Source organism: Dermacentor andersoni, chromosome 2, assembly GCF_023375885.2.
Source record: "Dermacentor andersoni chromosome 2, qqDerAnde1_hic_scaffold, whole genome shotgun sequence".
Taxonomy (NCBI): domain Eukaryota; kingdom Metazoa; phylum Arthropoda; class Arachnida; order Ixodida; family Ixodidae; genus Dermacentor; species Dermacentor andersoni.
The window spans coordinates 55,274,636-55,298,755 of NC_092815.1; the positions used below are offsets into that span (position 1 = coordinate 55,274,636).

General features: G+C 43.4%; 1 protein-coding gene across 6 annotated transcripts in view; it reads left to right on the forward strand.

Moving 5' to 3' along the window:
* msn (serine/threonine-protein kinase msn) overlaps positions 1 to 24,120 on the forward strand; it is a 115,042-nt gene that overhangs the window by 5,104 nt on the left and 85,818 nt on the right. For all 6 annotated transcript variants that reach the window (XM_050189269.3, XM_050189270.3, XM_050189272.3 and 3 more), the window contains exons 2-14: positions 456 to 521; positions 636 to 692; positions 1,602 to 1,646; positions 2,467 to 2,547; positions 2,628 to 2,676; positions 7,211 to 7,272; positions 7,386 to 7,476; positions 9,516 to 9,588; positions 10,896 to 10,953; positions 11,132 to 11,186; positions 12,320 to 12,516; positions 13,118 to 13,230; positions 23,141 to 23,349. In XM_050189269.3, coding sequence (XP_050045226.1) covers positions 456 to 521; positions 636 to 692; positions 1,602 to 1,646; positions 2,467 to 2,547; positions 2,628 to 2,676; positions 7,211 to 7,272; positions 7,386 to 7,476; positions 9,516 to 9,588; positions 10,896 to 10,953; positions 11,132 to 11,186; positions 12,320 to 12,516; positions 13,118 to 13,230; positions 23,141 to 23,349 — 1,156 coding nt within the window. The remainder of the gene's footprint in view (positions 1 to 455; positions 522 to 635; positions 693 to 1,601; positions 1,647 to 2,466; positions 2,548 to 2,627; positions 2,677 to 7,210; positions 7,273 to 7,385; positions 7,477 to 9,515; positions 9,589 to 10,895; positions 10,954 to 11,131; positions 11,187 to 12,319; positions 12,517 to 13,117; positions 13,231 to 23,140; positions 23,350 to 24,120) is intronic.

Below are 24,120 nucleotides of genomic sequence, written 5' to 3' on the forward strand. Positions count from 1 at the left end.
TGCCAATACAAAGGCTCGGCAAAGTGATGGTCAGAGCATATTGGGCATTCTGTTACATGACTGCGGTTGCTGTAAATGGGCAGGGTGTAAAGGCATGGCAGCAGCAACATTTGAGTGTCTATAATTCTGGTAATGTAAGGCTAATCCCAAACGTCTTGTTGGTATAGATTTGTGAGTAAATGCCCTTTAATGCCATGCGCAAACCACTCCTTTCATAAAAGGCATTGTGGGGCCCTTTAAGCTTGCAGCGGACCAATCTAGCATGCATTTGCAGACATGGAAGTGTAGACGTACATTTTAGTTTACTGTGACCAGTTCAAGACCAAGCTTGTTGTACTAACAAGGCACTCTCGAACTTATGGTGGTGTTCTTGACCATGTCAAAAGCTGTATGGCCTTTGCTGTCATCAGGTTTAGTTGAGTGTTTCTAACTCTTTCACTTTGCTCTTATTGCAGGATCCTGCTGGTATATTTGAACTAATTGAAGTAGTCGGAAATGGTACCTATGGACAAGTATACAAGGTTTGTACATTGCCCACATGTTCAATAGTTTAAACATTCATTTTCCATGGTTTAGCACAGAAAAAATGCAGCACAATGGTAGTTGTTGCAAAATTTTTTCTGCCTTCGTTGCAGGGTCGGCACACCAAGACTGGTCAGCTTGCGGCCATTAAGATTATGGATGTTACTGAGGTGAGGATTTTTATGTAGGAAAAAAGTAGTGCAGGCAGGCAGCATGAGCTGTGCAAAGGTTGTTCATAGGAAGGACTTTGTGCTTAGCCAATGAAGAGCAATAATAGTGTGCTCATAATTTCACTGTGATGACATGTGTAATTTCAAAGCATTATTGCCTGTTTTTAGCCTGTGTCAGTATTTGCTTTGTTTCACTTAGAAGTATGTGTAAATAGTTGAGACATATGCACCACTTCCAGGAACAGATTGCAAGAAAGAGAACACCACTATATTTCTGTTAAAACATCAGCCATTTTTATGGAAGGCTTCTTTTCTTGTGAGGCTTGTTTGCTGACATGTAAACTTTATCTGGATGGGGGAAGGGAAGGAGAGTCGATGATGCCATGCATAATCACCAAATAATTGATATGAGAAAGGAGAAACTTGGTTCATGTTCTGTTCATTATTACAGTAACAGCTATACGAAATTTTGCATGCAAGTTTTAGTGTATAATACTGCTGGCATAACAACTTATCAGTTTGTGTAGAAGCTAGCAGATGGCCATCTTTTGTGGCACTATGCTTTGTGGCAAGGATTGGATGAGGTATTTTGGAAGTCCCCCTTTCTGCATAGATAAAATATCAGAATGAAACAAATGTTAGGATGTAATATTTTCAAGCCACAATTTATCTGTGTTCATGAACCATATGAACCAGATAACTTGTTCTTGAGTTCCTGAACCACATGTAATAACCTAAGCTACAGAATGCTTGAAATTACTGAGAGTGCCGAACTTGTCAGGCAGAGCCTATATTCCTTAAAAGGGTACTGTTTTGGGGTAGTTGGTTACAATTCCCCTTTTCTCTACATTCCCTTTTGCTTGCACAAGACCAAAGCACTTATGCCTTGTTGTGTTCCTTGCATTGCAGGATGAAGAGGAAGAAATTAAGCTAGAGATTAATGTCCTAAAGAAGGTAAGTGTATGGGCAAATTGTTACACTACCATCCACAAGTGTTAGTGCGCTATGTTATTTAATATGGAATGGGTTGAGTGATGACCCCTTTTCCTCTCGCTGGAAGGTAATGCCACACAGTTTTGCCTAAATAAAGTTTGCTCACTACCATGTTCTCGTGACATGCACTCGAAATTTGTGTTGCTGTACTGTAAGTAATGGGAGACAACTGCCAAGCATTATGTTAAGTGGTGGAAAGAGCAGAATGTATTGAATGTAAAGTGCGACTGATGCTATACTAATTGGGATTGAGAGGGAGAAGTGGGATTGAGCAGGTCTTGGGATGCATAGAAGAGATAACCAGCAATCTGTTAATGTAACAAGAGTGCCTAGGTAAAGGAAATGTATTTGACAAGATCGGATAGATTGGCGAGTGATTGAGAAGCCGCAGGCACATATCTAGTACTGTTGGTGTGGGCAGTTGTGATTGAAGGTCTCTGGGAATGTCCTTTAAACTACAGTAGATAAGATGTGTTGAAACCCACCGCAGTAGCGCAGTGGCTATGGCATTGAGCTGCTGAGCTCAGGCTGACTCGTTCGATCCCAGCCTGAGCAGCCACATTTTAATGGGGGCAACATGCAAAAAATGCTCATGTGCTTAGATTTAGAGACATGTTAAAGAAGCTCAGATGGTTAAAATTAATCTGGAGTCCTCTACTACAGCGTGCCTCATAATTGCATCGTGGGTTTTGCATGTAAAATCCCAGAATATTGTTTTGTTTTGTTAAATACCCTGATGATGTTGTGTGAAGCTAATATTGGCCTTTTGTTCCCCGTGCAGTATTCCCATCACCGTAATATTGCCACCTACTATGGGGCATTCATACAGAAGAGTCCACCAGGCAAAGATGATAAGCTCTGGGTGAGTATTTTGTTCCTGTTTGCTATTAGGAGAGATGGGGAGTGTCGTTTAAGTCCTATAGCTGCTTTTGTCATTTTCAGTTGGTCATGGAGTACTGCGGTGCTGGTTCAGTCACAGATCTTGTCAAGTGTAAGTGCATGTGACTTTTTTAACATTTGTCCTGTCTAATTTTCTGTTCCACTGCAGTAATTATGAGCAATTGTTTACCATGCCAACTCTACTCTTCTTGCTTCCCTGGTTTCTTAGCAAAAGAAGGCATTCCAGTGCTCTTTTCTCCACTAGTCCTTTTGCAGTAAATTTCAAATCTTGTGGTATCGGCTAGCTAGAGGATTTGTGTTACAAGGCATGTTAAAACGCTTAAAACAGTGGTTACTTATATTGAGGCTTTTTTATAAAGGTGCCATTTTGCTTGAATAATTAATGCTGCCTAGGAATAAATTTGCATTTCGGGACATCCAGTTAATTTTGTTGAAATTATGCAAGATGGTTATGTCCATATTAATTTAAGCAGACCAATACAGATTTGGTTAAGGTATGGTTTGTTTTGAGTGCTTGGTATTTTAGTAAAAGATCCAGAACTGGAAGGAGGTAGACTGGTACGGGCAAAGACTGTGCACTGACTCCACACTGCGCAGTACAGTGGCCTTTCAGCCACTGTACTGTGCAGTGTGGAGTAGCAACATGGAAAGTTGTAATCACATTGTAACTACTAAAAGTGTTATTGACACTTTAAAGGCTGATTATTTGTGCCAGTCATGCCTACCAGTAGCACAGTGCTGAACGCGTCATATGTTTGTCAAAGTGTCTTATGCCGTATACTCCCTGGAGGGATACATATAGTCATCAACTCAGGCAAGTGGAAAAGGGTACAGTTTCAAGGCTGAAGTAGTAACTGCTCTTCAGTAATGTACCTTTGCACTATCTAATTTTCTGATCAGTGCATTCAGCTCCTGTTTGACACTGGAATCAAAGAGCGCCTATCAAGCATCTGTTTAACACAGGAATAACTGAAAAGCAGTAACCCTTTTAAGGACAGATCAGAAATCACAAGAACTTCTAAAAATGTGTGTGTGTGTGTGTGTGTGCGCGCGCGCGCGTGCATTTACGAATTGCATGAATTTATGCGTGTGTTTGTATGCATGCACATTACTTGTATCAGCTTGTAACAGGCAGTTTCTCTAATTTTCATTTCTGCCTCTCCCCCTTCTCCTTTTTTTCAACAAAGAATTATGTGCATAAGTATATTTTGTACACTCGTGGTGGCTTTTATGAAAGAAGCAATTTAGAAGCATTTTCTTGTGTGAAGGCATGGAAATGCAGTAATATGCACAAAGCTGTGCTGTGCTGCCATATTGAAGTTGAATGTAATAGCACAAGAACAAATAGAAGTGCCAACTACGTTCAAGGACCATCCCTTGAACAGGCTCTTACACCATCTGACGTTGTGAAGAGAAATGCAGAGCAATCAGTGAATTTGAGCCATCTTCAGCAGAGTACTAACAGTGTACGATAAATTTTTTCGTTGGCAATTTCACCAAGTGAATGCTAGACAAGCTCAGTTCATCTTGCACACGAAAGAGTGCATGGAGAACAGTGACCAGCTAGTGCAGGTACAGTCGTTAAATTATGCAGTTGAGGAAGAGGCCAGAGCTTAAGCGCATTCATGTATGCATGGGTTAAAGGGGACACTAAATAGAAAATGATTTCTTCTGTATCAGTAAATTACCCTTTTTGCAATATCAAAAACGCCACTCTTACCGCAATAAGACTTGGTCAGCCAGAATAGTGCTATAACAAGATGTGTGGCAACGCCTGCTTGAAGTTGCCGATCCAGCTCACTGGGGCGTCATGGATTTTGACAGCGCTTTCTAGGGCCTAGTTAATTCTTTAGCAGTAAAGATAGACTTCATAGTGTTCTAAAGGAGCCGAATAATGAACATGGGGAGTTTCAGGAACTTTTGCTGAGCCCAACGCTGCCTAAATAAAAAAAAAAAGTACTTTGAAATCCACGACTTCACAGTGACGCACTGGTGTTGGGAATTTGTCACGAAACTGAAACTTTGACTTTCATTTTCTCTTCTAATAATCAACCTATTATACTGAAATTAACAACAGAGTTTTCAAAGAAGGCTTTATCTATGCAAACTAATTTATACCCCTGACACACGGGCAGAACTAAAATCCTTTGCAGTAAACCCCTTTTGTTACTCTGAAGGACCTTTTGCAGAAAGAAGTTGCGCCGATGACACACGGCACCACACTAACTTCCTTAGGTGGTTCCTCAGATGAACGCCGCAAGAAAAATATCGCTGGCTGTTAAAGCAGCAAGAGAGAAAACATTTTTAAGAACTGGATTACATTTAGCTACTGTAGAACCCCAAAACATTTTTTTCTCTTGTTGATGGCTTATAATGTGCATATTAGCTTATTTTATTCATGTTTTTGCACTCTCAGCAGCAATTTAAAGGGACACTAAAGGTTACAAGAAAGTCAAGTTAAAGTGATAAAGCAATGCTGTAGAACGTCTAAGGCGTCAATATAATCGCGAACAGAGCTTTAGTAACCGAGAAATTGAGGTAAATGCACGACACGATTTGAGACCCCCCAGCGACATTCCGGTACTAGCCCGATGACGAAAGCACTCCTCATCATAATTTATGTCACTAGTACTCAACTACTCGTATTAAAAAGATCCCTTCATTAGATTATAAAACGGAAGAAAATGCTACTTGTCTACTTCTATTCGATTCTAAGAAAAAAATAAAATTTTGACGTTACCCTTGAGTAGTATGGGTGAACGAAAGGTTTCGTTTTCGCTCGACTCTGCGCGCTCGACTTTGCGCCGCGCGCGCTTTGGAGTTTCAATTGTTTCTTTATCGCGTCGTGCTGCGGTGGTCCTGCTGGCTCGCGAAACTTGCATTTGGAACAAGCAGCGAGAATGCCACGTCCATGTGTTGTCGTGGGATGCGCGAATGGTCCGTGGAACTTGCCCAAGGGCAGTTGCAGCGGCGAATCCAACGTTACTTATGCACTGTGTGCCAAGGAGTGAACCTCTCCGTTCGAAGTGGTTAAGTGCCGTACCTCTGCCACAGCGCGCTGGCAAAGAGCCGAAAAATCACGTAATGTGTTCGCTGCACTTTCGTCCAGAGGATTACGAGTTCAACGCCGACTTACTGAAGTCGCGTGAAGTGCCTTCCAAAGCAGGCAGTCGTCGTAGTAGTACGCAACGACGCCGGCAGCGCGAGCCCTCAACAGCACGTCACGTTCATCAGTGCTTAAATCGCTGAACTCGAGCCCAGCATCGCGAGCTAATGTATCGTTGTCAGGGTCATCCATTGCAACGAGCGTCGAAGTTGGCGTCATAAAATAAAGAACTAGCTTATCGTCGTGCGCTTTCCCTTCCGCTAGCCACCATACTTCCGCTTTCGCGCTGCTGTCGGCTCTGTCTTGGCTCTGTTTCTGGCCACGCGTTTGCGTTTTGTGCAGAAAATCCGTAGCGCCGTCTGCGGGAGCCGTTTTACTCACCGACGGCGCAACGTCACTATGAGACCATGACGTCAATATTCCTCGATCGGAGGGCGGGTGATTTGAACTGCGCTTGAGGTACGCGGACGCTTCAGAACGCATTTTCTCTTAAAATAAGTCTCTTCTTCGCACGAAACAAGCGTTTCGAGGTTTATGGGATGGTATTTCAACAATCCATGTTGACTTAATATTAACCTTTAGTGTCCCTTTAAATTGGTCCAGCAACTATGTACAGTCAGTGTTTTGTTATGCTACAGTGTACTAGAGTAGCTGTGCATGCTGTTTATTATAGTGCTGGCCACATTTCTGTCGTCCTTTTTCACGTCTTTGTTGTCCCTTCCTTCATGTGTGCAGGCTTAACGCGTTTTATTCAATGTGTTATTCATACAGTTGTGATCGCTTGACAGAACTGCGCATTTGCATCATGGCTCAGCGAAACGCTAGCAATGAAACAAGAGTTGAGGTCTCTCTGACGCTTGTCGTTCTCGGATCTCTTGAAGATGAGATAAACACAGCCAAGGCGATAGTGGAAAACATCAAACATCCACTCAACATATCATGCTTCATGTTGACTGCTTCGGCAGTGTCCCCTCGAGCCGCCAACTGCGGAAGGTGGGCCTACCATGCGCAATGAACGATGGTTTCACGATGCTAACATACCGATGCTAACACACCAAGGACGATGCAGGAAATGACACTACTGGAATTCAATATGGCGGCACTAGCGACGTTATGCGAGCGTTTGGGAGTATAGCTTGAGTAAATCTTGACGTTTCGACAAATTGCATTACTGATAAAAATTAAAAACTTTTTTGCAAGGTAAGAAAATACTTATGGGGCACCATAGTTGTGTGGCAGGTTTACTTCTATTGACGAGCTGTGTACGCTGTGTGCGAGAGTAACTCCCTTTCCTCTCGAAAAGTAGATGCGCGATCTCCTTTCCCACAAAGGAACTTTGCCTTAAGGGAGATACTCCTTTATCGTGTGTCACTGCACTTGAACGCCTTTTCTGGTACATGTCCTCTTACCTGAAGGGCTTTAGAGTGCCCGTGTGTCAGGGGTATTAATGCTTTGCTTTAGTGTATCTTTAAACTGCTAAGAGTACCAGCCATGACTGCACTCGATGTGGTATTTACAGCAACCAAGGGCCAGTCACTGAAGGAAGAGTGGATTGCTTACATATGCAGAGAGATCCTCAGGGTAGGAGATAGTTTGCTGCTGTTATTTTAGTTATTTTCTTTATTTTCGCATTGCCAACTTACTCACTCTTGCTTGCTCCCCACCCCCTTTGTCCTGTCCTCTTTCACATTTAGGGTCTGAGCCATTTGCATGCCAACAAGATTATACACAGGGACATCAAGGGGCAGAATGTCTTGCTCACCGACAATGCTGAAGTGAAGCTTGGTGAGTAACATATTGCAGCAATGTCCAAGTTTCCTCAGCTGAAACTAAACCCAGTTTGATTTACGATGCCTCTTCAGTAATACAACAAGCTTAATGCATTAAACTAATTGCTATTGGTTCTCAAAAGAGCAGAGGCAAAGTTAATGAAACTTACATTTGATTTGCCAGCCAATATAACAGGAGTTGATGTGATCGTGGGTAAGTTGCTGGCAAGTCATAAACTGCACATATATGCAGAAAGTTCTGTGAATCTGACTCGTGTTCAACTGTACTGAAAAAGATTTTTCACAGTTCATCATAGGTATTTATCCCATTGAATGGGAAATGACAACTTTCGTTTTATTTTAGCCCCATGTTATTTGAAAGTACTTCGACAGACCAAGTACTACAGGGTGTGGACTGTGGGAGTCATTGTATTATTAAAATCAACATAAATCGAAAAAAAAAAAATAAAGCACACACACATGCACATTCTGGCAAGTGAAGAACAAAGTGAAGTATGTGACATTCAAATATAAGTAACATTTGAATTATTTGAAAGAAGGCAGAAAGTTTTGCCTGAAGGCAAAAAGCAATTCCAAGCACTCGTATCACTAGTTATTTCATCAGGTGAGAGGGGCTAAGGTAAAATGTATGTCTGTATGCTTGTGGAATTTTGTCAGTCCGTCCATTCTGCAGTGCTATTGGGAAGGGCATTTCACAAGCAAACTGGCATGTCAAATTGTTGAGCAATTAAGAGGAGACGCTCCTTGAAACAACTTATTTTTTATTACTTGTACTAGAGGTTTCAAAGTTCAGCAAATTATAGTTTTCTATGCATATTTCAAATATGTAACTAATGTTTGTGTTGCTGTTATAGCTTTTAATGGGATGGGATGCACAAGGGCAAAATATAGTAATCTTTCTGGGCACTTTTTTTTTGTTCTAAATTTTCACAAAAAGCATCGCACTGCAGCTTGTTTAGCTCTTCGTAGATTGTGAAGTGCCGATATCTAGCCAAACAGCATGTGTAATTACTGAAAATAGGGAAAAAAATTGGACCATTTCAACAATTTTTTTTCTCAATTCCATGAAACATAACTTTGTACTTTAGCAATTACTGCTGAGGGATATTGCAGTTTCAAGTAGATACCAGCACTGTGCATATCTCCAAGAGCATGTATGTCAAATTTCGTTAGTATAAGACAGTTATAAGTGTACAAAGTTATTTTCATGAGATTGTGAAAAAGATTTGTTGAAGTATCCTAACTTTTTTTTTTTTTTCATAGTTCCAGTAATTATACATGCTGTTTGGATAGACATCACCACTTTGCTGTCTACAAAGAGCTAAATAAGCTAAAGTACAAAGCTTTTTTGCGAAAACTTATTGCTCAATAAAGTGCCCATAATATCACCATATTTTTTTATTGTGCAAGACATAACTAAAGAACTATAGCAGCTGCACAAAAACAAATGACTTATTTGAAATCTGCTTGAAAGTATATAAGTCAATGAATTTTCAAATCTCTAGTACAAATATTTAAGAAATTATTATTTTAAAGCACCTTAAAGCACCTGCGTTTCTTAGATACAAGGAAAGCCGAAGTGGTTATTTAGTTGTAACAAGCGCAGTGCATCATAAGTGGTAATGGGTGTGGCTTGATGCAGCATATTTAACACAAGAATGTAAGTGCAATGTCATGGCAAATGCTAAGCAGACGAAGTGAAAAATTGAGTTATTTGAACTACGTTTTAATTCTGGTTATAATTGCATGAAAAGCCAACTCAAGCTCTAGATGATTAACCAATGGGAAGTCTAATCTGCAGGCATTATATGAATTATTTTAGTATTTGGAAGAGGTTAATTTCATATAAGGAGTTTCTGAACTTGTCATGCCTTCACGGTAAAACTGAAACACTTTTCTATCCTTCTTGTGCTTAAATTACGAACAATGTGCAAACTCTGGTTAGCTCGTGCACCAGTTTTTAGAAAACCTGAGGCATATCTTGGTGCCTGTTTCTTGTATTAATTACTGACATCCCTGCCTTGTTCTGAACAGTGGACTTTGGAGTAAGTGCTCAGTTGGACCGTACAATAGGACGGCGTAACACATTTATTGGAACTCCTTATTGGTAAGTACTCATAATAGCCATCCTGTTATTCACATGCCTTCGCGTGCATTTTGATACAGATGCTTATTGTTAAATTGTTCTCAGCCACAGCTTTAGGCTCTCTTCAACTTGCGACAGCATGCATTGTGGACAGTGATGGTTGTCTAAGAATGACATTCTCTTAAAAAAATATGGCAGGGAGACCACAAAGGCAGAAATTTCATGTCGTCTTATACCAGAGCAGCAATATGTACCTATAATACGTAGCATCAACAGCCAAGGTTGGACCTTCAAACATTTCCGCATTTTCCCTTAGCAAGTGGCTATGTGCCCTTGAGTTAGATAACTTTTAGCACTCAGCATTGAGCTGCGCTGCCTCATTCATTTTGGGGTTGCACGCTGTGTTGGCATGCAGCTCCAGATGTTTTTGTGTTGTCCCTTTCATAATGTGTTTCAGTGGAGGTGATTTTCAATTCAATTTTTTTACACTCTTCAATCTATGTGAACTTTTAACTGCAATATATACTGCACAAAGTGACCTCCTTGTACAAGGTAAAGATGCTTTGTGCTAGGCTTTCCTTTGAGATGCTTTCCTCGGTGCACTTTGATTAGGCTGCCATCTCATATTTTTGGGAAATAAATGAGATCACGATTTTGGGTGCAAAGGGGAAATAAATGGGATCACGAGCAACAACAAATCGCATAGCGTGATGAGCCAAGTGTAGACAGCTGAGCTAGTTCGTTGTGAATAGCATTATAAAACATTGTTCCCGTGAACAAATAAACATGGACGAGCAGAGAAAGAACAACCAGTGTTCTTGTTGTCTTCCTCTGTTTTCTGTGTTTATTTGTGCGCTGGAACAATGTTTCATAGTGTGATAAGATTGCAAAATTCATGGGTGAAAGTCTGGGTGAAACATGACTGATAATTAGAGACCTCGAGGAGAGGCATTTGGCCTGCAGTGGACTAACCTTGGCCATTAATAAGTATAAGTGCTGTGTTCACTAGTGGCATACTAGAACAATCTATGAACATACTAATCCCTTGAGATGCTAAATCTTGCCTTCATTGAATGTAGTGGGCACAGTTTGTGGCTGCTGTAGGCTTGTTGTGGAATGTGCTCACACATAAATTTTGAGTTTTCTTGGAGGGAAATGTGCAAAGATGCAATTTCAGAAAAAACAGTAAAGGTACACTGCTTAAATTCTGCTGCCTGAAGTAGTTTTTATGCCATATTAATTTACACATGGTTTCATATTAAATAATGTGCTGAACCAGAGACTATGCCTAAGTTGATGGTTCTTTTTTTTTCTTTTAAATACGCTAGGATGGCCCCAGAAGTGATAGCTTGTGATGAGAACCCAGATGCTACATACGACAACAGGGTGAGTATACTCCAAGCACTTAATGGCTGTGTAGTCTAGTTACAGGAATGACAGTACTGCTTCGCTTTGTCACATTTTCACCATTTGCATGTGTAGGTTGCGTGTTCGTGGCTTCAATTGCGGCTAAGCTGAACAGAACTTTTCCCTGACATCCTTGGTATTATGTGTACCCTTGCAGAGTGATCTGTGGTCCCTTGGAATCACTGCACTTGAAATGGCCGAGTCACAACCACGTGAGTTCCTTGTATTTTAATTTCATATTGTGCCTTGGCTATGATGTGTGCATTTGTCTCAAAGCACAGAAACGTTGATGATGTAGCTGCCGTTGTAGCTTGTCTGTACTCGAGAAAATCCTAGGTTTGCAGGAGGTGGAAGCATGTAGATCTCTCCATGCCCCGCAGACTCCTTGCTCTGCCATGAGAAGATTGGTGCGCAACACCCAAATTTGCATTTGAGGTTAAAAGCGGTTCAGCATTTAACAAAACATAAAGGTGTTGAGCAACACCAGTCTTTCTGAATCCTTTCCAAGCTTCACCAGGGATCCAAAGGGAACTATGCCCTCATTGTACGGTAGATAATAAAAAATGGTGATAAGATAGAGTAAAATAAACTGCCACATTGTACTAGCTCTGCTTGGTATTATGGGGTTCTCACCCATGCTCTTGGGACAAAGGAATGACAACACAGTAGTGCAAACAATTACAAGGGCATTTATTGCACCTTTCATAGATCGATGCCTGCTAGCCGAGTTGCTACCCACAAAACATGCGATGGGCGCGCGACAAATCGCAGAAGTCCACCTCACTGCGCGCAAATAACGAGCGAATATGTTCGCCCCATGCTGGACACCAATGCCTGGTCGTTCGTGCGTACAGTCACGCAAACGGTGGCACGTTCGCACTATCGTGTTCGTCCATTCCGGGGTAGGCTTTGCGAGACGGTCTTGCAGAAGCATGGATCGGCGCACGCGCAGAACGTCCGCGCTGCTTGCCGATCCCGAGCTAAAGAGGAAGAGCCTTCTCCTTTTTGCACCCAAGTAACCTTGCCGTTAGGTGGTTCTAGCAGAGCAACACTCGCGCCATCTCTCGTACTATCCTGCAAGCATACCGACTGCCGAGTCAAGCCAAACGGCAAAGCCGGATTACAGGAGACAGGAGCTATGCGAGATAACATGTAAGGGGACGCGCGAGAGTCGCGCATCCCCACAGTATATGTTCAAATGCCATACATCGTTGCGCCACCCACCAAAGCTAGTTTTTGTAGCCACGTGACTTGTTTCTCATTAGGGTTGGTCAAGCTTCTTTTAGAATGAAGTCTTTTCTCATCAAATCATACGCATTCCTACTGCGCCTTTTTCTTTTTCCAGCTTTGTGCGACATGCATCCAATGCGAGCGCTGTTTCTAATTCCTCGGAACCCACCGCCTCGGCTCAAATCACGCAAATGGGCAAAAAAGTTTCACAGCTTCATTGAGACGGTACTGGTAAAGGACTACCAACAGAGACCATACACCGAGCAGCTGCTCAAGCACCCTTTCATCAAAGATCAGCCCACCGAGAGACAGGTCTGTACCCAACTCCTTGGAGTTCCTGTTTTTCTGAAGAAAGTTGCCAAATTTGTCATTTCTATATGTGTGCACAGAAACAGGAAGGTTTTGACTAGTTAAATGTAAAAGTAGTGGCACCTTTGTTCTCACAGAAAAGTTTGTGCAACGCCAACCAACCATGTTGTTAAATTGACCACTTCTACTACAATTTTCTCTCCTTGCTGTTTGCATTTGAGTTGTCCTATTCGCATTATTGGTATGTCCACAGTATGTGCACTTTTTACTGTATATTGAAGAACGTAGATATCTTATGTCTGAAGTTGCATGTTACACACAAGTCTCACCCATCTCTTACCTGCTGCGGTGGTTTAGTGGTTGTAGTGTTTCTCTGCTAAGCACGAGGTATCGGAATCAAATCCCAGCCACCACGGTGGCATTTCAATGAGGGCAAAACGCAAACACGCTCGCGTCCCGTGCATTAGGCACACATAAAAGATCTCCCTGGTGGTCAAAATTTATCCAAAGTTTCCACGACGGCGTGCCTCATAATCAAATCGTGGTTTTGTCATGGAAAACCTCGGAATTCTATTCACTTCTCACCTGTGTTCTCTTGGTGCAGGTGCGCATACAACTCAAAGACCATATGGACCGGTGCCGTAAACACAAGCGCTCAGCCTCAGGAGCAGGGGGTCCCAGGGAGGTACCAGGAGGGCCTGATGATTACCGATACAGGTTAGTGGCTTGTTGAAGCCTTTGCTGTTTGCCACCATGGCCATGAGTGGCGCTGGTTAACACTCCCAGTGCTAGAGCTAGTACATGTACACAAATACTAAAGAAAAAATTGGAGGACGCTTAAGCTTCGCCTTCAAGAGTGGAACGCGATAGCATTATCGCACCTCGTTCGCACCGCCCACTCGTTCGCTCTGCATGCTCTTGAGTCACACAAAGACGAAACATGCGCCTGAGCAAGCGGAACGAACGAAGAACTTGGTGTCTTGGAGGGAGGAACGATCTACGTGAGCCAAATGTTGTGATCGGCAAGGACAGCTGGGCCGTGGCGCGCCATGAATACAGACGCAATCATGGGGCTGACGCCTCGATGGGATCGTCCTCGATATCTCGCTTAGGAGCACCACGTAGATGCATGACTCCTCGCCAGCAGCACGGCATACATCGCAGGGGACGCTTTACCACCAGACGCGCTATGGCACAGCGATCACGTCAGAGGTGTCCCACATCGGACGCTGCACCTAGGAATCTCGCTGTGAGCGGGAAGAGGAGCCGCGTCGCGCGGGCGAGTGGCGCGCCACCTGTCGGAGTAGCGCCGTACATTGCGAGGAGGGGGTCTTCTGTGTTTGCCGCAAGATGGCTCTGCGTGTGCGCCATGCACAGAAGAAATGTAGCGGAAACATGCTTCGCTATGCGTTTAACTGCAACTTCTGTAATTTACATGCTCATAATTACTGATATACACGGCAGTATAACTTTCTACGGCACGTTTCTAAGGCAACACCGCATTCACTAGAGGCGCTTTCGTCCCGCTTTGAAGCATCGAACTCATGGCTCAGTGGTAGCGTCTCCGTCTCACACTCCGGCGACCCTGGTTCGATTCCCACCCAGCCCATCTTGCAAGTTGCTTTTATTTATGAATTGCCTTCCGCCATTTTTCGCTCGCGGCCAATGCCGCCGACGCCAACGACACCGGCTTTTCTGCTTCACGAGCTCCTTAACGCTATTGCGTTAAAAAGGATGGGAGCTACAACAGCGGTAGCTCAATGGTAGAGCATGGCACACATAATATGGATGATGTGAGTTTGGCTGCCACCTATAAAAATTTTATTTTCATCTGCTTTTATTGTAGCGAAGCTGTCTATGGGTATGCTTTGAAAAAAATCGTGGCGGTGAACCGAAAATTCCTTGCAGCAAAGCCAACTTTCTCACGAATCTCTCAATCTAATGTAGGTATCTTGTGAAAAAATGCTGAAATTGGCCTCTAATACGACTTTATAATTATGCCGAGTTTCATTTACCTGTCATAATTACTTCAGTGAAGTTGTAAAGATTACGGAATTCCCGTCTGCTGTCAATACATGGGCATCTACTGTGGGGGCATGCTTACAGAAAATGGCTGGAACTGTTGTTTTATCGAAACTGTCCTGAAACAAATTATGACAATTAGCCACTAAGATGACTCCTAGCGGCTAATTACGCTGAGTTTCATTTACTTTTCATAATTGCGTAGTTCACAATGAAGTTGTAAATATTGTGGAATTCTCGTCTGTTGTCAATACAGTCAAATCTTGTTACTACGAACCCCACATTAATGAATTTCTCAAATTTATGAATATATTGAAAATCCTCACCAGATTGTCTATATATTCAATGTAAAATATTTCAGAACTACCGTATTTACTCGCATAATGATCGCACTTTTTTGTCAGAAAAAATTGACGCAAATTCAGGGGTGCGATCATTACGCGGGTTAAATTTCCCGCGAAAAAAAAATATTTTATTTCGTCCCCCGTTTGCTGCGGGATGCGGGTGCGGGACACCAAAACAAAAATGGCGGCCGGCTGAGCAAGCCGAAAGCGCCGAACGCGATATTTTTTTTCTTCTCGTGAGTACATTACATGCATTGAAACAGTTTTTTCCGTATCAGTAATGAATAATATCGTTAATATCGGTAAGTTTGCGGCAATAACGTAGCCATGTCCACTTTGAGGGGGCAGAAACAGATGGGCGCGCTTAGCTGCCAGTGACATAGAAACACATGGCGGGCATGCTGCGGAAACTGCGGCATCTGTCTTCACTACTATCCTAATACCGCACGTTTGCGCTAAGGGTGGGTGAATATTTTAGCTGTGTTACAAGCGTTGGTGTATGAATAAAGTACACCTTTAACGTATCAGTGTAAACGTGGCTACTATCGTTGCCGCTTGCGATTTGTTGCTTGCCCACGAGTGCAGATGAGAAGAATCGAAAGGCACCTTTTTTATTATTGACCACAACCATTATAAAGCCTACACATAATAAAGGAAAGTTTGGTTGTGCCTCTTTTTGTCATGGAAGTGCGGAAAGTGATGAAAGTAATGAAATGAGGCATCTACTTAAGAGTGTTTGGTGCGTGCAGACCGCCTGGTTCGTCTTGAATAGTCGTTCGCGTAGCATTAAACAGATGGTAAGCGCAATCATTATTAGCTAGACTTGGCACACGACATATCGCTGCGGCGAGTTCGGGGTGCGATCATTACGCGGGAAATAAATAAAATCGAATTTTGACGACAAAATTCAGGGGTGCGATCATTACGCGAGTGCGATCATTATGCGAGTAAATACGGTAGTATCAATATGGCACATATTTCAGAATAACCCACGTAATTTATTTTTCCTTTTATAACTGGGGAACATCAGTATTACGAATTCAGTTAAAAGTAACAGTGCCTCAATTCTCACATGAAACAGAAACCGCGAGTGCAGTAGCTATCCTCATCACCATGTTGAGTGCCAACTGCTTCACCGCAAATTTCACCGCAAAGCTGTGGCGAAGTTCACGCGAGATCCAACAATGAATGGAGGTAGCGACGGCGCCAAGAAGAAGCGAAAGCAGTTTTTGCTGCGGGACAAATTGGACGTATTGCAAGTAATCGACGCAGGGAAAAAGCAAATCGACGTGTGTAGACAGTGTGGCATTGGCCTATCGACCGCCACGACCATTTTGAAAGACCGAGATAGATTGTTGAGCTTCACCGGGAGTCTCAACTCGCTCCTACGAGGAAAGGACTGCGACTGGGAAGCTTTAAAAATGGGGACCAAGCTGTTCTCACATGGTTCAAAAATGCCAGACTGCAAAACGTTCTCGTGTCTGGCCCAATGCTCCAAGAAAAAGCCAGCGAATTTGCCACTGCACTTGAAATAACTGGATTCGACGCCAGTGTGGGTTGGCGTTTTCGTTTCCACCAAAGGAACGGAATACCTTGGCAGGTAATCTCGGGCAAGGAAAAGGCTGCTGACAGAGAAGGCGCAGATTCCTGGCGCAATGATAGTTTTCTAGAGGTGGCTGAATTGTACTCTGAAAACGATATTTTCAATGCGGACGAGACCGCATGTTTTTATCATCTCCTGCCAGACGGGACGGTGCAGTGCAAAGGAGGGAAGAAATTGCATCTTTGCGTGACAGTCCTGCTCTGCTGCAGTGCAACAGGCACGAAGAAAATTAAACCGCTCGTCATCAACAGGTACGTGAGGCCTCGCTACATGAAAAACGTCATGTCGGTACCGTACGACTATCGCGCCAGCAAGCGAGCCTGGATGACCAGAGTACTCTTTTCAGAGTGGCTCATCAAACTCGACGACCAAAGGAGGAGGGATGACCGAAGAATTCTACTGGTTGTTGACAAGTGCTCTGCTCACATTGGGAATGTTTGCTTGATGCACGTTCACTTGGAGTTTCTGCCGCCAAACAACACTTCCTTCCTGCAACCCCTAGACCAGGACATTATAAAGAGTGTGAAGGCAGCAGTTCGTAAGCGCCTTGTGCAGCAGTTGATTATCAACCTCCGCCTAAAGCAGCCGACTGCAGTCAATATTCGTCAGGCAGCGGAAATGCTCATGGGAGCTTGGGGGAACTTGAAGGCGTCCACTATTAGCAATTGCTGGCGAAAAGCAGTGTTTGTCAAAGCACCTGTGCAGCTTGAAGATGACTTGGAGGCGACCTACAACAACCCGGGAGACCTGTGGACTGAGGCTGCGGAGCTGCTGTCCACTGTCTCTTCCTTCGACGACTACCTGGAGAGCAACAGCACATCACTAATGGCAGCGGACCTGACAACCGAGAGGATAGTTAACTGCGTTCGCACCCCAGTGACCATGACGACACGAAGGAAGACGACTGTGGGTCACCGAACACAAAAGATGAGATCGTGTTGAACATTGATGTTTTAGTGCACATGAACAAAGTCCGCAGTTTCATGGCTTGGTGCGATGACTTACCCAGTGAGGTATTGCGCAAAGGGGAAGACATAGACACATTTCTAATCGGCCGTGCGTGCTGCAGGCGCCAGAAGAAAATAACTAACTTTTTCAAATAAAGCACCTTTAAAGTGAGTGAAACATTTTTATTTGAGAGTATGCTTGTCTGCACACGCGTCTACTGCCAAGGTATGTCATTTTCATTCATAGGTTTGACCACTGGCTTATAACTGCAAGTATTTAATTACAACGATATTTCAAAATAACAAACGATTTTCGGCGGTCTCGTGTGATTCCTTATATTGAGATTTGACTGAATATGGCCTTCTACGGGAGGGAAACAGCCCCATGTTTGTCGTCTAGAATAAAACTAGTCCTTCCAAGTTTCGATCGGCTAATTAACTAGGAAGTATGCTCAATGGTAAATTACAAATAAATTTTGTTTCATGCACTGTTTTGGACTGTGCCCCGGTCAATGCATATCGTCGCTCACGTCGAGGCTTGGTTTAGCAGCCAGCTGCGTCGACAACACCTGCGTCTTTAGAGCAGCGTCTTAAAAGCCCTTCGGTGGTAGCTGTGTGTATGTATAGTGTAGTAAGGGACGTAGTGGCACGCCTGATATTTTTTTTTATTTCACATAGATGAGATATACATAACTATATGCAGAGTATTTGCCAACTGGAAAAATAGGAAAACCTGGAATGCTCAGGGATTTTGTGTAGTCTGGAAATACTCGGGGAAAACTCGGGTAATTTGTGCTATCGGGGAAAATAAGCTGTCATCTTATTGAAAAGGGACGAAAGTCGCCCTAATGCTGGCTTGAGTATAAGAGAGGAATTGTAACGAGTTGTCTTTGACACCTTGTCGTTGGCTGGAGTAATTGCCAGTGTACAGTAAAAGCCAATTTTTTGGATGCCTGATTTTTGGGATATGCCCGATAATGTGTACGGCTTCACGGCACTGCCTTGTACCCCATAGTCAAATGCATAAGAACGTTTGAAATTTTGGACGCAAGAACCCTTTGCCTTCCGATTTTCCAGACTTTTGGCGCAGTGGCAGATACGAAACAACAATAATCAAAGCCAATACTGCTGTTTTGATTATCTCGCCGCCTCGAACCGGCACCTTGCACGCAGATCCGCTGGTAGCTGTAGCCACCACAATGGCAATGCGAGGCCCTAGCAGCTTCGACATTTGCTATGAAGGCTCTTGCTGTTCGGTGCCATGTTTTTCATTGAAAGAATTTGCTGCTGTCAGCAATGGCACTGACTCTTCCTCTGTAATCCTCACGATTGGCTTCGAAGCTTAGAAAGCACAGCACGTTGCATAATGCCAGTTCCCGAAAGGCAGCTTCGCCTCGGCACAGCAATGTTACGCAGTGAAGCATGTGTAAATTATTGCAGTGAAGCTTAACAAGCATGAGAAAGGGCAATTGCCACGGGGCACAGTACATGTTCCCTAATTATACATGCTTGCACCTGCCATCTCCTGTCACAGTATGAGCACCAATATACCTAATAAGTGTACTGGCAGGCCTTCAGAGTTTTTTTGGACGTGCCTGTGGTGATTTGAGTCCTAAGGGCAGTAAAAGATGTGCATTCATTTTTTTTCGTACGTTTTCGCGGCCCCTAGGGAATCTGAAAAATCTGACATTGACTGTACAACTGACCGAGAGGGTGCATCAAATGGTCTGTGGGGTGAACACGCAGCGGAACAGAATGGACCGACGCACTGAGGAATTAATGGGAAAGGAAGCGTGCCGCCGCGTCTTTTAAGGAGCTTGAGCTCAAAAAACAAAGTGTTGGCTGACGCTGAGATGCAGGTGTCCCTCATCCAAACAAAAATAAACTCTTTAAAGCAGTGAAGCCCAACACTGAGATGTTGTGTACGGGCTGAGAGTATGTCAGGACAGTTGAGGTTGGCTTCCCAGCTGCTGAGAGAGATTCTTAGTTGTGGCAAAGCTCAGGCCTCATACCGATGAGCTTGCTATCAATTGATAGAAATAGCTCATATTTGAAAATATTTACTTATATATGCATCTCCTTTTTATTTGTATTTGAATATGGTCGACTCAATTTGGAATGGGTTTTACCATTTTTTTAGCTGTGCATTACACATCTTCCCCTAAATCTTCTGATATTAAAAAATTTCGAATATTATCGAATATTCAATTGAATACAAATATTCGAAACAAATAGAATATATTGATGGCTATGGGGGAGCAAACATGGCTCTTAGCACGTGTTTCTAAGAAAGTGTGTCTGATTTTGTGCTGAATTTTGCTATAATTTCGTGGGGCTGACGAAATATCGCCTGTAAAACACACTTAGCCACTAGACGTCGAAGCTGTGCAGGAAAGCCAGCCTCTCAGTAGCAAGGGGCTCAGATCAACAATGAGAGTGCACTCTTTTGCATGTTCCATCCCCAATCCTGAGCTTATTAAGCTTGACAGCGAATGCAATGAGTGCAGGGTCACATGCTTTTGAGTTTACGGGAGATTGATGCGGTATAACAAGGCCAGGCACAGGTTGGTGAAAAACGACAGCTAGCGGAAATTACTCAATTTTCCTAAGTGAGAATGAGCCAAATACACAGTCTTGTAGTATAACGGCTTACTAGTTCATCTTTTACCAATGACAGTGTAATTGCAATGTTCTAGCATGTTAAACCAACTTGGTAATAAATGCATGTGCATATGATTATTTGATACTAGATGCTAAGTATTCCTATTCAATTCATATTCGAAAATTTTGATATTCATACAACCCTAATGAAAAGCTGACAACGCCATCTCAGGGCAGCCGGGCATGCATACCGCATTATTTTCTTGCTGGGGAGCACCCCAAATGCGATGGCGAAAGCAAAACCTGCCAGTGTGGACAATCTCGGAAGTCATGGGTCAGCCATGACGTCGAAGATTTACAGTGCCATGTGACACCAGGGTGTCTACCAACCGGGAAAACCAGAAATTCTCGGGGATTTTGAGTAGTCTGGAAAAACTCGGGGAAAACTCTGGGAATTTGTGCTTCTATCAGGGAAAATTAGCTGTAATTTTATTGAAAGGGAATGAAGGTTGCGGTAATGCTAACTCGAGCAACAGAGAGGAATTGCAAGTAATGGTCTTTGACGCCGCGGCGGCTGTAGGAGTTGCCAGAGTACAGTCAACGACTGACTTTCCGGACGCCAGATAATTCGGACGGCTTCGCAGCACAACTACGTACCCCATAGGGTCAATGTACGAGAACGTCTAAAATTTCGGACGCAAGAACGCTTCATTGTTCGATTTGCTGGACTTTTTGCCATGACCGCAGGTCCGAAACCGCATTAATAAAATTCACCGCCGCCGTCATTTTGATAACCTCGCTGCCTCGACCCGGCACACTCGCACGCAGATCCGCCTGCAGCCGTAGCCACCACCGTGGCAATGCTAGGCCTAGCTGCTTCGAGGTTCGGTATTAAGTAAGCTTCTTGCCGTTCTGTGCCGTGTTTTTCATTGAAATAATTCGCCGCTCTCAGCAATGGCATCGATACCGCCTTTGTGGTCATCGTGATTGGCTTCGAAGTTCGGAAAGCACGGTGCGTTGCATAATGCCGGTTCCCGAAAGTCAGCTTCGCCTCATTACAGTAGTGTTGCGCTGTGAAGCATAACAAGTGTGGGAAGGGGAAACTGTCACGGGCCACAGTATGTATTCCTTAATTATACACGCGTGCACCCGCCATCTTCTGTTGCAGTACAAGTACTGATATGCCTAATAAGTGTACTGGCCGGCCTTCAGAGCTTTTTCGGACATGGCTGTGGTTTTTTCGGATGTTTTCGCGGTCACTAGGGAGTCCGAAAAATCGGTCGCTGACTGTACAGTTGTCCAGGAGGATGCTTCAAATAGTCTGTGGCGAATGCGCAGCCGAAGGAGAACAAGAAGACTGGACCTACGCATTCAGAAATGAACCGGAAAGAAAGCATGCGACCATGTTTTTGGAGGCGCTTGCACACTAAAGGCAAAGTGTTGGCTGATGCCGAGATGCAGGTGTCCCTCATCCAAGCAAAAAAACTCTTTAAACCAGTGAAATGCAACACTAAGGCGTTGTGTGCAGGCTGAGAGTTTGTCTGGAGAGTTGAGGTTGACTTACCAGCTGTTGCGAGATAATCTCGCTTGTGATAAAGTTCGGGCCTCATACCAATTAGCTTGCTATCAGTTGATAGAAATAGCTCATATTCGAAAATATTCTGTATGCATCTCTTTCTTATTCGTATTTGAGAATGTTCGACTTGATTTGAAATGGGTTTTACAATTTCTTTCGAATATATTTTATTCACTGTGCATTTTACTAACCCCTCCCTTCTGTTTTCTTTTTGAATAAAATAAACACTGCCCCTTACTGTTCAAACAGAACAGCTTACTAGAGAGTGACACCATTGGGCGACATGATGTAGGGAAGCCCGTCTTGACATAAAACAAAGTTCTGTGTCACTTGGGGAATATTGCAAATTCACTCGGGGAAAACCTGGAATACTTAGAGAATTTGAAAATGTCAATTTGGTAGACACCCTGGACACAATACATGCAAATCTCAGACACTCTGAGCCATGTACATCGATGCATTACTGTCAGCCACAATAGCACTCATAACCGCACTATTTAGCCCGACCTTCTTGCTATTTCTTTACAAGTGCTTACTGACAAGTTACTATCACCAGGAATGCTCTGAGAATTTAAAGTTGTTTTTACTGCTGAAACCTTAAAACCTCGAATTACCGAAATTGAGGACTTAAGTTTTTTCCTGCAAGTAAAACTTTGTTATATCGAGATTTCACTATACTGTCAAATGAAGTAGCAGTTTGTTTGGACGTTTTCTTCTGTTTCAGTTTATCAGGCCCATCAAGGTCAACGCAACGAAGGTCTACTGCATTTTGTTCATAATGTTTATCTTTGTTTATTAACTAAATTGTAAAACTAAGCCAAATGAACGTCTATAGATTACTCTTGCAAGTGGATGTGCCACGATAATGTAGATGTGAGTAATAGTTGCCATTGTGCAATAATTCTGGGAAATTTCTTGACACCTGTCAGGCCACCATCTCTCATCTTCACTGATGCAACACAATATGCATCTGGATGACTACGTTAATGCTTCCAGACTCGCCATGAACGGTGTCGTTTCTGATATAAGAGAGAGCTTTTGGTTGTCCACAAACTTATTGCTGTTCACGAATTACCTGGTTACAGTAGCAAAGCTAATGGCGACAACTCATCATTCTTTTGTACAACTACAATGTGTTTGAAAAGAATTTGTCACGTGCGTGTTCTCGTCGAAAGGGAATCCTAAAAGGACTGCACATTGATAATCATATCACTATGAATGCCTTACACCAGCAGTTAAGTAAAATGGGGCAAGTTATAGCAGTATTAGCTTTGTGTGTTCTCTAGCTAAACACTGCATCACAAGATGTCGCCACTAGCACTGTTGCTGCTGTACACCTCTCCGGTAACCCGATAAACTGCAAAAGTAAGATGAAGAAACGATAAGAAGTTTGCTGACAAACTAAAACTGTCCATAGTCACACTAATTCCACAGCCCAGTCTGGTAGCATCTGCGTGCTTAGTAAAAAACATCTGTGCAATTGGCTGTGTGACCTATTGAAACAACCACAAGCCTGGGTTTCATCTTTCTGCAGCGGTAGTGAGGGTGAGGATGAGGACGGCACAGCAGGGGAGCCAGGGTCCGTGGAGCCAGCGCAACGTGACTTGACCCTGAAGCGCAACTTCCAGCAGCTACAGGCCCGGGATGGTACGCTCACTGCTCCACAACAGCAGCAACAGCAACCAAGCAAGCCTCCCGAGCTCCCTGCAAGGCCACCACCGGTACCACCGCAGAGAGTTATTGGTGAGTGGCGTTCATTGGGAAGAAGTTTCGCAGTGGTAGCTGTTGCAGGTTGTTTACTGGCTTGAAATGGTAATGTAATAGATGTCGGCATTGAATGTAACTGAAGTCAGCTACACAGCTTGGTGTGCAGATTACAGCGATGGGCATTATGGTTTCTTCTCTGGCTCAAAATTAAATACCAAATGGGCATTAGACATAACCGAAATTCGCTACCCAAGTTCGTGCAATGATATCATAAGTTTGTTGAAAGCTCATTTTAAGGTCATCCTAAGTTTGCTTCAAAATACATAAGGATAGATTAGGGTCCTTTAAGATGCCAGAGCTATATTTTTCTTACTGTATTGTGGATTCAAACAGGACTGCAGGGGTTCTTGCTTCATAACTAACCATTGTAAGCTTTTAAAGAAGGAATTTTGGTAGAAATCTACAAAGATAATCATCAGTGTCAACAGTAACTTTCTTGTGTGACCATCTGAATTAAATATCTTCATGTCATCTGTAAATCACAAAACCATAAAGGCACATCAGCAGACACACAAAGTGGCAATCCCACTGCCAACCACAGTACCATATCATACCCATGACATAGTAGGTACATTTTTTTATAATCGCAGCACCCCATTGAAACCCCGTAGCAACCGCCACTATCCCTGGTATACTGGCTGCAACTTTGTCGCAATGGCTTTCCATCAAGCAGCTGCACCACAGGCACTGACTACGGGAGGGGGGGGGGGGTTTCTGGAAGGGGCAGAGCCTCTTCCCCCCCCCAGT